General features: G+C 44.5%; 1 protein-coding gene across 4 annotated transcripts in view; it reads left to right on the forward strand.

Moving 5' to 3' along the window:
• The window catches only part of PPM1H (protein phosphatase, Mg2+/Mn2+ dependent 1H), a 270,856-nt gene that overhangs the window by 77,311 nt on the left and 176,052 nt on the right, over nt 1-17,493 (forward strand). For all 4 annotated transcript variants that reach the window (XM_081129750.1, XM_081129752.1, XM_081129753.1 and 1 more), the window contains exon 2: nt 16,278-16,443. In XM_081129750.1, coding sequence (XP_080985876.1) covers nt 16,278-16,443 — 166 coding nt within the window. The remainder of the gene's footprint in view (nt 1-16,277; nt 16,444-17,493) is intronic.

The raw sequence follows: 17,493 nt of genomic DNA on the forward strand, positions 1-17,493 counted from the left end.
ATAAGAAAAAAAACTTACATTCATGAAATGTTCATTAAAATTTCTGCTTACCAAAAGTTAAATCTGAGTTTCAAAAGAATAATATGAAAGTGCAGAACTGTTAATTATCAGTCAGTCGTTGACTACAAAAACACATACATTAAAATTTTTAAATAATCTATATAGCTTTGGAGTTTGTAGCTGATTAAAAGTTGTCACTTATTGTTCAAGTTACTCTGTAAGTGGCTGCTTGTAATTTCTTAGAGCAGTTAATGGTGTTACCTGTGGATTAGAGCTGAAGTCTGTTTATGGAGAGGTATGGATGCGATACTAAGTTTTTTCTTTGCCTATTCATAAAAACAAACGGTGAAATACTTCCTTGGAAACTAGTCCATTCAGTCTCAGGCTTGGTGCATTTTATCACCTCACAACTTTTCTTTCTCTGGGAGGGAGAGTATTTTAGTGCTTTGGATTTTGTATTGTCCTTACCAACAACCTCTGACCTGCCAGATCTAGTAGACACTTGACCTTTTCGTAGCACCTGACACCTTCCCTTCTTAACTCCCCATCGCCTTGGCTGCTGCGATACCAGCAGACCTCAGTGCTCCTTCTGGACCTGTGAACTCTCGGCCTCCTTTCTCTGCAGTGCAGGGACGCTGTGGGGACAGACTTCGGAATTTGGCGGGGATCTGCCTCTGGCTTTACTGCTCAGTAGCTGTCTGAACCCAGGTTAGTTAGTCAACTTTCTGGATTCAGTTTTTTAAATGGGAATCTACCTCAATGTTGGGAGGCTCAAATGAGATGGTGTGCAATTATAAAGTATTGACAAGTGTTACATTGCTCATTTTTCTTAATAGTGAAACATACCTTGTAGTTTATAATTTGGAATATAGATAGTGTGTAATTACCTTTGTTATGAGAATAGTTGCCCAGAAGATTTACTTCCAGGTTCGATTTGCTCAGTATTGCAGCCACTCCCACCATTGGGTAGCCTTTCCCTCCCCCACCTCCTCTTACCATTTCTTTTTTACTGCCAACCATTTCCTAACATGAGTGCCATGTGTGGTAAAACCTCAAACACCACTCCTCAGACTCACTCCCCCTGCAGCTCGTGCTCCATGGAGCCCTGCCCAGACTCTTATTCTCAACTCTCTCGCCAGGGGTGTCCACGGCCCCAGCCACGTTCCTGCCACACTCACAGCGACCCACCTCAAGGTCACGTTCCTGCCACCATAACTCCGTGCCTCTCTGGGATCCCCTTTTTTTTTATCTCGAGAAGCCTCTTGAGCTTCCAGTTCTAGCAGTGTTAACCAGCACCAGTGGCTTGTAAACTGATCCCACATACTATGCTTTAGCTCAGGGTGCCTCATTCCCTCACTGAAGGGACGTCTGGTCCCTGGCCTGATCCGTCTAGGTGAGCGCTGCTCAGTGTCACTAGAAAGCCAAAAGGGATCACCACCACTTGAGAGCCTTTTTCAGGGCCTACCTTAAATCGACTGTATCGGCGTCTCTGGGAGTGGGACCTGGAAATCCATGTTCTAACAAGTTCTGTATGAGACTTGTAGGCACACAACAGTTGAAAACCATTGCAAACAACAGAGGCTGCAATGCTAAATGTACTTCTCCACAGAAACAGTGTCATAAATTGCGTGTTTAGTTACTCTGTGTTGTACTTCATTTGTTTATGGTTCAGTAAAATTTCCAGTTAAGCCTGTAAGTGGATCTAATGGGTCTGGTCAAAATGTACATTACGTTAATCAGTCATCTTATTTACAGACTTTTTGGACTTTAGCCCTTTTAGAAATGCATTAGTAAGTTAGAAAGTGTTTTGAAAAATGTAGGATGAAAGAAATTTACACACTTTTTATTATTTACTGATTAATTCATACTTTGGGCCAGTGTAGAAAGGATATGTTGCAACCAGCATACAAAAATATGTGCAATTCAGAAATGTAATGACATGTAGATTAGGCTCATGGCTCTTCTTAGAAAGAAAAATTCTTCCTCCTGATTTCCTCCGTCATTGTCCTGGTCTTGGCTCCACTATTAAAATTCATTCTTAGCCATTTAGAGCCTGTTTCTGACTACAGCTGGGGTCTGGAACAGTGGGATTCATTTTATTCTCCAGATTGAAATGCAGTCAGGAAGGTGCACAGCTCGTTTCAAGTCTGTGGCGTTTCCAGCAATTTCTGAGACTTACACAGCCCTCTGTGTCCCAGGAGTAGTGGTTAGTTGTCCTCAGTTGCTAAATTTCTAATTACTAACGTCCCACTGTGTCCTGACGGTGAGCTTCAGAAATAGTTCTCTACATCAGTTTAACATATATTCACAGAATATAGCTTTTAGAAAAATCCTCCCAGCAAACATTGATTAGCTCAATTGATAACAAGTCAGAGATATTCATTGGACTAAATGTGCCTGACTAGTGGCTCTCAGAAGTGTATCTCAGGGACTCTTTCTGGTCGTAACTGTCAACATTTTGCTACCTTTTTTTTTTTTTTTTAAAAAAGTGTCTCTTTTATGCTTAGGAGAGTTATCTAGAGATTCTTGAGCCTGTGAGAGAATTTTAACCCCAAGTTACTAGTTCTCCCCTGAGGTCAGCCTTTCATTCAGTAGATGTTTGCCTGCCTGCTGTATGTCAGGCACTGCACCAGTCTCTGAGCATACAGAATCAAGTGAGATTCTGCCCCTGCCTTGCAGATACTTACTTATTACTATAATAACAGTGCAGATGAGTGTGTAGTATGAGAGTTGGGTGTTGTTAGACAGAACCAGCAATTGACAGTCACCCAAGGGAATATATTATAGGATATCGGGGTTACCCAGATAGTCCAAGGATAATTGGGCCTTCGGAAGGAGTTGGAACTAGGGTAGGGGCTCAGACTCTACTGAGATTTTCTTTATTTCTAGTCTGTACTCTTCTCTTATGTAATCTGCTTCCTTTCTTTTTTGCCTCTGTGTCTCTCTCCCCTACCTTTTCCTCTCTCATTTTCCATGGAATGGCCCTCATTGGCTCAACTAGGGTCCGGTGGCCATCTCTGGACAAATCAGCTATGGCCAGGAAACAACTTGTATGAGTGGGGGGTAAAAGCAGTGTCTACAAGAAAGGAGGTCTGAACAGATAAAACATGTCTCTGCCTGGTCTTTGTTAAACAGTTCACATTCATTTATTTTCTTAATCTACAAAGTAGCCCAAGTTTATAGCTAAAGGAACTGGGTTTTAGAAATTAACTTACCCAAGTCACATAACTAGTTAAAGGGGTAGGGCTAGGAAACCAGTCCATGTTTCTGGAAATCGTCCTCACTGTAACCACTAACGACCTAATGGTTACATTGCAATGTTTAAAAACTACAATAAAGCAACCTTAAGACAATGTGGTGCTTACACTGAGCATTCAAGGACCGGGAGCAGGGGGTGGAGGTGGGGACGTTTGTCAGGCAAGAGGAAGTTAGATCCTTCCAGGCAGAGGGAAAGGCCTGAGTGAGGGAACCGTGGTGTATAGCGACACTGCCTTCCATAAACCACAGGGTGTGAGGAGGGCACATGGGGAGGCTGAGGGTGTGGAGAGGGGCCAGATCTCGAAGACCCTTCTGTGGCAATCTAAGGAGTTTACATTTTATTCTGAAACCACAGGAGTCTGTTTGAAGGAATTTGAGCGTAGGAGAGGCATGGCCATAGTTGTGGTTGGGAAAGGTCAGTCTGGCCTCACTGTACAGACTTTATGGGGGTGGGCAACTAGGTAGGAGGTTTATGCAATGGTGCTTGGAGGAGGTGATGAAGGTCTGAATAAGGCAGGGGAAATGGGGGATTTTAGTCAGAGTTATGAAGTGGAACCTGCTGACGGAGAGACTAGATGTGGGTGAGAGTAGGAGGCTAGGAGGACAGGGATGTTCCTTGGAATTCTTGGTCAACTAAGGCGTAACACCAGAAGGAGGACCATATCTGGGACAGGTAGATGGCAGGAGGAAGGGAACATGAGTATAAGTTAGGGCAGCTTGAATTTGTGCAATATGCAAATACAGCCATTCTGAAGGCAATCAGAGAGGCAGGCCAGACACCCTGAGACCTGTGCTGGAGATGTGGGCATAGTGCTTAGATCTTAAACGCAGCCTTGGGAAAAGAGAAGAGCTCCCAGGGACTCCCAGGGAAAGGGGCATAGGAAAAAATCTAGCCAGATCGGGAGCCCCAGGGAACAGCAGCATTTGAGGCTCACTTGCAGCTCCCCACATTAAGGCCTGGTTGGGATAGGGAGTTCCAGTTAATCATATTTCCATTTCAATTTGCTGCGTGTCAAATATGATGTAGCAGGTGTCAGAGAATCACCTTAGCAAGACAAGTGCCGCTCTAAAGCCCCATTCCATGTAAATTAATTTAACTCTGAAAGAAGTTGAGGTTTCGCAGTCATCGGAGGCGGGGGTGGGGACAGTTACGGACTCAATCGCTGGAAAAGAATCCTCAGATTCTTAAGCACAGAATCCGCAGAACCTTCCCTCCTTCCGCAGAGGCCCTCAGAGGACCCATGAAAGGTGACAAACTAGCCGTTGGACATTTCCAGTAAAGAGAATTCCCACTTTCCGAGGTAATTCATTGCTTTGCTGCGTAGCTTTAAGCTGATTGTGTCAGAAATCGCCTGTCTGCTGCCTCTCGGTCCCGTTTGGGCCTCGGAATTAATTGCCCTCCTGCACAGCGGCGTTTCAGGGTTGAGAGCGCGCCATCCTGGCCCGCCAAGCCCTTGTCGCGGGGCTGGCACTGTTACCAGAGGCTGTTGTGGAGCGAGCACTTGGTTGTAGGGCAGAAGGCAGCGTTCGGGTGATGATTCCACCTCGAGATGCGCTGCTCCCTGACTTCCTCAGCCGCTGCTCTGCTGCGCATGCTTGGGGCTCACTTTACGTCCTGCTCCCAAGTTCGTTAGTGCTTATTATTAAATATATTTTTTTCTTTGGAACATAGACTTATTTTCCTTGAAGCCAATTGATGGGATACCCCAATAAAAATATTTTATGCTTTAGAAAACAAGTAGGCAGGCTTAGAACTTACGCATTCTCCTAGTGTCCCCTGTGGGATGTTATGGAGGACATGAGTTCATTCATTCATTCATTCATTCATTCATTCATTCATTCATTCAGCTAGCATTTATTGAGTGCCTGCTCCCAGCTGTGTGATTTGAGATTGTGGAAAGCGTGACCAAAATCAACAAACAGCATGATGGAGCATCTCTAACTAATTGAGATATATTGGAGGCCTACCTTGTTCTTTTTATATAAGGATAATATTGGGCATCCAGTTTAAAATAGTTTACATTCTTGTCATGCATTTGTCTCACTGTGCTATCTAGCTTTTTGAGGGTTGGAGAGATCAATTTGCCCAAAATAGAACCCAGATTGGCCTTTCTGGGGCCTCAGTTTAAGCTGGCGTGTTCTTTCCCTTGTAAATTAGGCTTGAATTGTGAACTGAGATTTGACCTGCGTCTGGCACAAAGGTAAAAAAATGTCAGCTCAAGTGATCACCAGCTTTCAGAGGGCTACTTTTTATATTGTTCAGGCTTTAGTCTAGAAACAAAACAGACTTTCTCTACAAGTTAGTGTTAATGGGGCTGAAGATTTTCCAAAGCAGATTGTTTTCAGTTAAAATATAGTATTTTATTTTTATTTTTAAAAAGACTGAATTAATGAGAGGAAAGTTATTATTGCCCTTAATGTGTACTTGCGGTAATATTGTGTTTGCCTCAGAAAAAGGGTTTCGGAGGCTGAAACCACATGACATGTCGCAAACCCTTCTCGCAATACCTGGGTTTTATCTATAGGCCATTGTGCAACTAATTACAAGAGCAAGGGGAAAGATGTGATTATATCTGGGGTTTTTTGAAGAAACTGCTGATTAAAATTTTATCTTATTTGATGTCTTTTGAAATTAGAGTACTTTTATTTTTTGGTTTCATTTTATTTTGGGCTTTTTATTTATTTATTATTTATTTATTTTTAAAATATATCTTTATTGATTTCAGAGAGAGGAGGGGGGGAGAGAGAGAGAGAAACATCAGGCTTTTTAAAGTTCACATTTTTAAATTACACACTCGAAATTGGCTTCCACTTTGTTGTTGTTTTTTTAAAAAGGCATTTCTCTTACATTTCTGATCGTACAGATACATCCAGTGAATAAAGAAAGGAAACCTTGCCTTTAGAAATGTAGCTTCAAGCATATTGCTCCCCGCCCTTAATTGCCAACAGAAGTTAACAGCTATATATAAGCAATATTGTTCTTAACCTACAAAATGTATTTTTCTGCTTTATTTAATGTAAAACTACCAAACTTAAAATCTTTTGGGGGAGGCCTTTATTGCCTCTTCACTTGGACCCTAGCCCTGTGGCCTCCTGTGGGAATCTCCCCAGCCTCTGTAAAAATCATTAATATCACCCAAGTCCAACTTCTGTATTTAAGTAAGGAAGTCTGCGCTCTGCCAGAGGCTGGGGAGATTCCCACAGGAGGCCACAGGGAATAACTGAAAGAAAATGCCCAAAGGCAGCCTTTTGGTTCTTATCTTTACTGTGTTAACAGTTCATTTCTAAGCAGCCAATATGAAGAAGAAAACATTGATATATGTGTGGACAGATCTCTGGGGCAACACCATATCATTTTTTTATTGTTAGTGTTTATTTTTTAATCTTCAGTTATTTAATGATATTGGTGAGGTGGATAGATGCTAATGATGGCTACCAAATACTAGCAGCAAAGTATATCCAAAGCTGATGTTACTAATAACACCGAGGTGCACGTTAAATTCAGCCTCGGCCTACATCTCTCTCCTTTGCTTCACTTATACATGATGTATAATCATATGAAATTTTCAGCTTTTTACTTACAAAAACAGTTTCAGAGAGTTCAGCCTAATAGTTCAGGGATCAGCACACATTGTCTGTAAAGGTATAGACAGGACAGCCCGGCTGGCGTGGCTCAGCGGTTGAGCATCAACCTATGAACCAGGAGATCTTGGTTCGATTCCCCATCAGGGCACATGCCTGGGTTTTGGGCTTGATCCCCAGTCGGGGGTGTGCAGGAGGCAGCCGATCAATGACTCTCATCATTGATGTTTCTGTCTTTCTCCCACTCCCTTCCTCTGTCTGAAATCAATAAAGATGTATTTTTTAAAAAAGAGGTATAGATAGTACATAATATGGGCTTTGTGAAAAGACAGTCTCTGTCAAAACTACCAACTCTGCCATTGTAGCTGGAAAGCCACCATAGACAGTATGTGAATGAATGTGGCTGTGTTCCAATAAAACTTTATGGACACTGAAATGTGAATTTCATATTATTTTCACATGTCATGAAATATTCTGTTCCCCCCCACACACACACAACTCAAAAGTGAAAGAACCATTCTTAGCTTGGGGGCCACTCAAAAACAAGCAGTGGCTTGGATTTGGCCCATGAGCCAGTTTGCCTACCTGGTTAGGTTGAAGTTGGCTGTCTGGTATCGTGGAACTTTCTGTTTACTGACCTAAAACCAGCCTCCTGTCTCATCCCACAGAACTCCCCACCACCTTCAAGACTGGTTTCATCTTCTCATCTCCCTTTATAATCTGTCCCTCGTCGGCTCGCTCTGCAAGTGGAAACCTGAGAGACATCCTCTTTGCCCCCCCCCCCATCCAGCAGGTTTTGCTGGGGCTCCTCAGTTCCTTCGCCTCCGCTGCACCCTCTCTGCCCCTCCTCCCAGAGCCATTGATTGGCTCACAGCCTCTTTGTCACCAGGACTATTGTAAGAGACCCTAACGGGTCGCTTTGCTTTTGTCATTTTTCCTCTGTTAGGCCACTACTCTTATTTTCCTAAATAGTTTTGATCACACCAGTCCTTGGTTTAAGCATTCTTGGATTCTCCCCATTGGTCATGGGCTCAACAAGACAAAGTCCCCCTAGAAATTCCTGGTCTGGTTCTGATGTAGATCCCTGACCAAGTCTACACTTAGGTCACATCCAGCCCCTCTTTATAAAGTCCACATCGCCCTCTTTTTATAGGGCATTCCTCTGCTTAGAGACCCTTCCCTTGTCTTTTCTCTGACTATTGATTTCCTCCCTTACTCCATACGACTGAGCGCAATGCCACCTCATTTGTGACACTTGTCCTGACTCTACTTTGGCAGAGTGGTCTCCTTCTCTGCTTTCTCAGATCCCTTGTGATGCCTCGAGAATGGCATCAACCTGGAGCAAATTGTAGTTATTTGTAAGAACTCCCTACTGTTGATGACTGTGGGCTCCTTGAAAGCAGGAAGCTTGTCCTAGTCATGGTTTATCCCTATTTGGTTACACAATAAATGTTTTAAAGTAATTATTTCACTCAGCATGATGAATATATACTGTCACAAAGTCACAGAGATCTGATTGCAGGGTTGCAGAATCAAATGCCTTGGGGGCCAGGCTGGCTACTTAAATGGCAGAGTGGACAGAGTGAGGTCTGGGGTGAGCTGGCGAAGACATGTCCCATCTCGGGGCTGTGTCCCCTCAGGTCCAGCTGGGTGTTGTCACACACGAGTTTGACAGGTGTGTAGCCTGATGCATTAATTTTCAAGAGAAATGGGGAAAATTAAGATTTTTCTAATGTAAATATCCCAATTTTTAAATTTTGACAACTAATTCACCTTTTAAAAAAACACTTTGTGGGCAAAAATTTAAAAATAGCAACCTGTCTGTGGGCTGAATGTGGACCTGAGACCCCGGTTTGCCATCCCCGATTGGTCACATCTCTCCATCAGCCATAGATAGGGCTTGGGAACCGGCGGGTGTAACTGCGGGCATGTGGCCTTTTCCCGGCCTGTGCTTATCCTGCCTTCTCGGCCATGCTCTCTCCTCCACGTGTTGGCACTTAGTCACCTTCCAAAATGTGAAAGCCAAACACCAGGAAATTCCATTTCATATGTTCCTCCCTCCTCCCAGGTAACAGCCAAGTGACTGTTAACTGAATGGGCTGGGAGGACCTCTGTGCCCCTTCCTCCCCCGAGGCGGCTGAAACTGTCAGGGAGAAGCTGTTACTCTTGATGGATGTCTGGCCACTTTTGCTGATGGCTGTTCTTGAAGGCTTAGGTTCCTAGTCGGAGCTGTGGTTTTCCAGGACAACCAAGAAAGAGAGGCTGTTAACTGCCGTGGAGCCAGGAATTAAGTCGTCCTTATTTTCCAGCCCATCGGGGGGTGTCAGTAACCACTTCAGAGAATCACAGGCAGCATTACCTAAGAGGTCACCTGGAATATAATTTTAATAATTGATAGCTGTAATTGGTCTTCGATAAAGGATTCATTTACCACTCCTGTCCCTACAGCCTTTTGCTGTCTGCTTCTCAGTTGTAGTCAGTCAGCACTCTCACCTCACCTGATGGCCTTTATAAAACGCTTTCTCTTTCCTACCTAGTGCAATTGCTGCCTGCTTACAAGTGTTAACACTTAGTGGAAACTTTTTAGACCAAACTGTTCAGGTTTTTATTCTCTTTAAAAACAGAGCAGTATAACAACAACAACAAAACCAAACCCAATTAAACCAAACATAATTCTCTACTTGGGCTTTTTCTGTGGGTCTGGAACCAGAGCTCTGAATCCAGGAGCCTGGGGGCCCAGAGATGCATCAGCGGGCAGGTCTGGGTAGGAGTCTAGCTGTGGCATGTTCATAACTGTGTGAGTACTTTCCTGTGTGCAGATCACCATCACACATGTGGCTTGAGTGTTGCAATAACATGGAGAAGAGCTCTCAGGAATGAATGGCTGTGTTCAGGGTCCCTAGTTTTGGGAAGCATCATGCCAGGCCACTCGAGGGCCGTGTGTGCCTGGAGGTGGGCATGTGTCCTTGAGGCAGGCAGAGGGCCGCTGATAGAAAGAGGGGGGGGTGGGGAGATTCTCTTTAAACTAGCGTGGCTGGATAAAGCTCCCGGGCCCAACAGAACAGGTAGATAGCTTTGTATTTAATATATTATTATATAATAATATATATCGAGTGCTCACTATGTGCCAGGCACTGTTGAATACTTTCTGTGCTAGAGCAGTTACCTCCTGCAACTCGTCTATGATTAGAAGTGGCTCACCATCTCCATTTTAGAGGGAGAGAGTACTTTGGGTGAGAACACGCAGCTAGGGCTAGTCATTCGCAGAGACCAAGTTTGGACGAGGTCTGTGCGAGCATTGTCCCTGTGTGTGCCTTCTGCACTCTGCCAAGTACCTCATGGTGGGGAGGGGAGGGTGCTGGTGATGAGGGACCTGACGCCTATCGGGTGTTTATAGCACAGTACATGGCACATGGGAATCCTTCAAAAAATGTCAACTGTGACTGTACACTGTTGATTGTCTTTTGTGTATCCCTTTGAAAAGCGGTTCCACTGTGAGTTCTCTGGACCAGTGGCCTTTGTGACAGGGCTCCCTACTCAAGAGTACTTGAGAGTACTTATTGTCTCCGTATAGCATAGGGACCTGTTCTGTGAGTCGTTTTCAGACGAGTGTCTATGTAGTCAACGTTCGGAGCAGATGAGGCAGATAACTTACGATTTAATCATTGCAATTAAAAGCAGGACTTTTCCGCTAAAGTTCAGGTGAAGCTGATTTTTTAAAAATTTGTGACTAGAGTATTTCACAAACAGAAAGAAGGAAAAGAGGTTTCCCAAATGTATAGCAGTAGCATAGAATGAATCACTTGCTCTTTTAAAATAGGTTCTGCTATTGCTATGATCTCGTGGTCATGGTCACATTCATTCTTGGTGTCCAGGTCAGAGCTTTAAGCTGTATCTGATATACACAGAGGACTTTTTTTTACTTCCAAGTACTTAAAATTCTATGTTTACCTGGTTTTACAAGGAGGAAAAAATCTAGGTGCTTTGGTTCAATTGAATGTAGGTTGGTAGGCTAATAGGTTGGTAGGTTAATGCAGTTCAAAGTGAATTTAACATGTGTCTCTCTTCCAGGACAATTGTGTCATGATCTTCTAAGAGTTGGAAGACCTGGATGTTAACTTTCTGTATTGAAGAGACAGTAGCTACCCTTCCCCTTCGTCCTGTAACATTTCTCCCACCTGAATTTTAACCCTAACTACAAAATCACCCTACTCTTAATTTTAGATGACTGAAGTCCCCCCACCTCAACACACACACACCCCTACTTTAGCAACGCCAAGAAGTTAATTTATGAAATACTGCTCAGGTGAGGTTTCCTGAAGTAACTTGACCAAGCACTGCCTTCCACTGGCTGCAACTTATCTTTAAAAAGGGGAGACTAATGGTGGCTAACTCACAGAGCCGACAAGAGTGTTAAATGAGTTAATTATTAAATATAAAATGCTCACGGCAGTTCCCGGCACATAGTTCTCAACAAACGTAAGATACTACTATGACTCCACATCTAGGAAGGAGCAGAATTGATTCCTGTCTGATTTCGTTCCTTCACTCAACAAGCACTTGCTGAGCACCTGCTGTGTTGCTGCATTCTGGGGAGACAGCCTGTGTTCTTCACCACGATGCCTTGTTCCTTCCAGTTTAATGTCAAGGAAGCTGTTTTCCTGCTTTGTAGGAAATTGGAAAACTGTCCTCCAACATTTTGTTTTAAAGTCTTAAGATTAAACATCGTGGGCAGGTATTGTTTAGATAAAGAATGAACATCTAATAGTCATTCAGGTTGATCTCAGATAGTGCTGACTTTGTGCCAGAGCACAGGACAGGAAGGGGCAGAGCTACTGATACAGCTGCTTACACTTAAAGACATTATCAACCCTATTAACAGCATGATGCTCCTTAACTTGGGAAGCAAAGTTTTTCTCAATTTATATTTAACTAAACGTTTCATTTACATTTAGTAAACAAAGCACTTACCTTTGAACAAAATCAAACCCCTGGATGAAGCATGGGCTTTTCTATAAAGACAAGCAGATCTTTCTATAAAGACAAGTTGATAGAGGTCAAGCTTTTAAAAATATATATATATATATCTCTTTATTGATTTCAGAGAGAGGAAGGGAGAGGGAGAGAGAGATAGAAACATTAATGATGAGAGAGTTGTCATTGATCGGCTGCCTCCTGCAAACCCCTGACTAGGGATCGAGCCCACAACCCGGGCATGTGCCCTGACTGGAATTGAACCGCGATCTCCTGGATCCTAGGTCAATACTCAACCACTGAGCCACGCCTGGCCAGGTGAGGTCATGATTTTTAGAGCGAAGTAAATTGAGAAGAATCAGGACTTTCTCCTACAACTGTATGGAGTAAGGAATTTGAAATAACATAAAATATGGGATGAGAATTGTATTTTTTTAAAAGGCAGTGGCTTTAAATTAATATGACCTTATCATCTGACTAATAATCAGGTATCTGTCCAAACAGATTTACAGGGTTGGGGCTGCTGCCTTGCCGCTGGGTTGCCATTTCTGACTTGGTGATATTTCATTAGTGTCATTCACAGTCTGTATTCGACATGAAATGACCAAGTAAGGCCACCCGGGATCGCTCTTTCAGGGTTCTCTGGCTCTGATGAGTCATTGCAGCACGGCCCTCCGACCCAGGGGCTGGTAAGAACAGACACACAGTAGGAAAACAAAGCCACCCAGAGCTGAAGCAGAGATCGCCCGGAGCTCAGGCGTGTGCTCACAGCTCTGCTGCATTCCCCTGTGTGACCATACGCAAGTCACAGCCTTCCGGGGACCCGGGCTTCTCTTGCATAAAATAAAGTTTCTAGGGTCTCTTGCTGAAGTTCAGTCAGCTTTGGAGTTTGATATCCTCCAAGAGATAAGAGATGAGCCCTTTCAGGGACAGTGCTTCGTGATTATTGTAATTATAGCAGCTTTGTCGGCTGTTGGAAACAGCAGTGACAGATGAGTCAGCCTGGCACATAGCTCTTGGAGATCCGTGATGCTTTTATTGTTTAAAAAAAAAAAAAAGAACTGACTACGGCACAAGTTTAGGTGCCAGCGGTTAGGGTGATGCCAAATTCCAGAGATAGCAGCGAGGCTCTTGTGCCGAGGACAGTAGTGGAGGGCCCTGTGGTCACAAGCTGGTTTTCCCGGCTGCACCTCCACTTCAGCTGTCCCTAGGGAAGACGCTCACATGGGAGACCATGGGGTGTGACATCCCCACCCAGTAAACAGGCCACACCGCACATGTTGCGTGGGACATCCCCAGCAGTGACTGAGAAGAGGCAGGTGGTATTTTTGAACGCCTTCCTCCTGCCTGGTTTTGTTCTCCAAGGATGGACATAAAAGGGACACTCCAGTCAAATGCATGCTCTCTTATGAGCTCCAGCTGCAAACCCCTGGATGAAGCATGGGCTTTTCTATAATGACAGGCAGATCTGACTACCCATCCCTCCTCCCTTGTCCTTCCTCTAGGCCCTGTCTCGGACTCCTCCAATGGCCATAGATGCAGGGAGAAAATTCCCCTTTCTCACAGGGCTGGGCCTCAGCCTGCCTGTCTGCTGATCGATCTTGTGCTTTCCCACACGTCCAGCTTGGCTGATACAGCCGATGTGAGTCCCACGTGCAATAGGAAGGGGTTGGGTTGGGGGTCAAGATAGATGGGGCTTATTCTGAATCCCAGCTGTGCCACTTCCTGGCTGTGGGACCTGGGCTGAGTTATTTAGCGCAGGTCATAAGTGTGGTCATATTAATAGTCATGATGCAGGTAGCTCCACTGTGTCTTCAAGAACTACATTTTTTTCTTAAACCATATAAAAATGCCTCCTCCTTAGAGGGAGTGAAGGTGGGGGCAGAAACTAGATGGGCAGGGATCTCCACCTTTCACATGCTCCCAGGGCAAAGATTTTCAAACTCTGGAAGCAATAATCTACTTTTTTAAAAAGTTAAATGAAACTGTAATATATTAAGTGAGTAAACGGCTTTTGTTTCTAAAAATATGGTTAAGTTGAAATTTATAATTAAGCTAATAAGAATGATGAAGCAGTTTTGATGAATATAGAAATTTGAAATAGGGGAGATGGCAGATGACTGATAAGGTCTTTCCCCTGGAACATATAGGTAAATACAGTTGTACCTCAGTATCTACGGGGCATTGGTTCCAGGACCCCAGCAAATACTAAATCTGCAGGTGCTCCGGTCCCTTATTACATAAAATGGTATAGAACAAGGCACACAGTTGTCCCTCCACATCCAGACGCCCAACCACATATTGAAGATACTGTTTTCAATCCAAGGTTGGTTGAATCCAAAAGGTCACAAAACTCATGGATACAGGGATGGAGCCTGTGTTTGCAAAACAGTTCTCCTTTCCTTTCAGTCAGGTGCTACTGGCCAGTTAAAGAGGAAAGATAGAAGGCTTAGTATGCCAAGGCTGCCCAGCTTATATAAACTGGCACATTTCTGTTCACATGTAACAGATGGGAATGAACTTTTACATTATTGCATTTTTTTCCAAAATGCTTATACATTTAAAAAAAAAAAGAAATTTAAAGTAAATGTTAAAATGTATGAAACGCTTCCATGGAATCCCAAGGTTTGGCAGAAGAGTGCTTGAACCCTAACCCCTGAGGTCTTTGGGGCACTCAGTTCTCCATTTACTCTCTGTTTCCTGTTTGGTTATAGTGTGTATGTGTCGGCTTATGGAGATCTATACAGTTTTCAAAACTAAAGACCATTTTATATAAAATAGGGTGGAATTTGAATGAGATCTGCAGTCTGGTTGGCAACATTGTATCAGTGTCCCCCAGTTGCTTGTTTTGATACTGTACTATAGTTATGTAAAATGTTACCGTTGGAGGAAGTTGGGTGAAGGGTGCATCTGTACAGTACTGTTTTTTGCCATTTTCTCTGCATCTTTTTCTTTTCTTTTTTTAAAAAAATATATCTTTATTGATTTCAGAGAGAGGAAGGGAGAGAGATAGAAACATCAATGATGAGAGAGTCATTGATCGGTTGCCTCCTGCACGCCCCAACTGGGGATCGAGCGCGCAACCCGGGCATGTGCCCTGACTGGGAATCGAACCCCGATCGCCTGGATCCTAGATTGACGCTCAACCGCTGAGCCACGCCTGGCCGGGCTGCATCTGTTTTTAATTATTTCAGAATTTAAAAGTAAACAAGTCATTTGCAAACAGTCATCTTGTACTTGTTAGGAGGGAGTAGAACCAGCATAATAGAAAAGTGTGCCCACCACACATACAGAGGGGATTTCCATTTATCTTACCTTAAAAAAAAAAAAAAAAGACATCTTTTCTTTCCTGACCACTGAGCTCTGTATCCTCCCCCTCACTCTGTCACTGACTGTGACACTGTTGAAGTTTTAGAAAGAAAACACAGCCAATGGCACAAAGAGAGCTCTTCCGGGACATCTGGTTTACCCGCTGCTTAATTACTTTAGTAAGAAAACGGTGCTGAAACCCAAGAGCTCAGTGTGCAGTCACCTGATACAGACAGAGGTATATGGATAATGCAGCGTGCTATTTGGAAGCACTCCTGTGCTTAAAACATTTAGTAATTAGGCCAAGGCAGTGTCAACGTGCCATGATGTCCTGATGTGGCCACGCGTACAAATCGGAGTGTCCTGGCGCCTGGCGTGGGGGACACGCTGATGAGTAGTCTCAGGAGGAACGATGAAGGAATAAAGATAGTTTAAAAAGAGTAAACCTGGGATCCATTCACTTCTGGGTGTGCAAAGGGAAAGTGGGCGTGGAGCAGTGAACTGGGGTTCTTTCTCTGTTCCCCTGGATTTTACAGTGTTCTGTAATTACCGCCTTGTTCTTTGATAAGATTGGTGGTGGCTTTGTTCTTTGTCACTTGGAGGACTGCAGCAGAATTCCCTGAGCCAGCAGGTCTGTCTTTTTTGTTTTTTGCCAAAAGAGTGATTATCTCGTCTGCTTTGACTGTAATGGATGGATGGGGTCGATCACGTCTATCAGACACCTGTGAAGGTGAGCGTAGCTCAGGACAGCGCTTTAGTGAATCCTTTTAAAATTGATTTTTAGAGAGAGAGGAAGAGGGGAGGGAGAGAGAAACATTGATGTGAGAGCGGAACATCAGTTGGCTGCCTCCTGAACACCCCTACCAGGGATCGGGCCTGAAACCAGGGCGTGTGGCCTGACGGGAAATCGCACCAGCAGCCTTTCGGTGCACCTGCAACACCCAAGCACCTGAGCCACGCCGGCCAGGGTGTGAATGTGTAAATGTGCACTAATATAACCCTGCTTTTAAAAATTCCGTTTACTCGGGAGCATCAAAGGTCCTTTGCATTAAGTGGGGCATTAGTTTGGTGCCAGCTGCCCTGCTGACTCCGGAGACTAAGCCCTCAGCTTTCTGGAATCACCGTCTGACCAGCTTTTCTGGCTTCTTCCCCAGGGTCATCAATGCCGGGAAGAGCACGCACAATGAAGACCAAGCCAGCTGCGAGGTGCTCACCGTGAAGAGGAAGGCAGGGGCCGTGGCCTCCACCCCCAACAGGAACTCCACCAAGAGGCGGTCCTCCCTTCCCAACGGGGAGGGGCTGCAGCTGAAGGAGAACGCGGTGAGACCCCCCCTTCACCCCGGTCCTCGGGTGCGGGGAACACGCACACTCTGGCCCCGCTGTGAGGTGGTTGAGCTGAGTCCAGTCTGTCAGGACGGGAGAAAAGCAGTGTCCCCACAGTTAGTGGAGTGGCTGCCAGTCAGAGCCGACGGTGACATCCGTATGAAGACCTGGTGTTCAGGTTTTTAACCTTTAAAGCGAATTAAACACCCAAATCATATTGCAAGGATTAGCATGTAGAGCGTTCGATGGTTTTCGGGTAGCCCCACTGCAAGGTTTTGGTGAAGGAGCTAGTTTGGCAGGCACTCACGAGGGGTGGAAATAACTGTCGCCACTGGCTCACAGCCCTGCTCTGACTTTGCCCCTTTCTTCCCCTTTCCTGTCCGTTGGAGTTGTCCGCTTGGAGCCTGCGCCTGACCCTGTTGCAAATTAATACTTGTTTCACTTGGCCCAAAGCCCTTGCATCCCATGGGGCGGCCCTGCGCACAGACCACAAAGCGTTTCTCCCCTCTCCAGTTCCTGGAGAATGAAGCAGGCATCCTCTGAAAATTCAGAAGGAGCATTTAAGAAAGGATAGGGAACGACTGGCACTGTGTCCATCAGCAGGTTGTTTAGTCCTGCAGAAAAGAGACATCGAATGGATGACCCAAATGTGACTATTTGTTCTGACAGTCTTGAGGATACTTTTGTACGTAGATTTTTATAGGATTGCAAAGGACCTAGGATTCTCTTTGTAGACTAAGAAAATAGTTTCTCATCGCATTTACGCTTAGGGAATAAGAGTGCTGATTTATTTTGATAGTATTACTTCAGCTCAGAGTTAGAAAACAGAGTGACCCATGGAGACTGATCAGTCGTGCTGGCTTTCGAGGCTGAAAGATGCCTTGATTAGAGGTCCCCCAAGTCAGACGGGCAGTAGGGAATCGTGTTAAGGGACAGGCTCTGCAGTAAGACATTTGGTGCAGTCCATCACTTAGTAAGCTGTTTAATTTGGGGATAGTTATTCATTCTTCGTGCCTCAGTATTCTCATCTGTAAAAAGGGATAATAA

Source organism: Miniopterus schreibersii, assembly GCF_964146895.1.
Source record: "Miniopterus schreibersii genome assembly, chromosome: 2".
Lineage (NCBI taxonomy): Eukaryota > Metazoa > Chordata > Mammalia > Chiroptera > Miniopteridae > Miniopterus > Miniopterus schreibersii.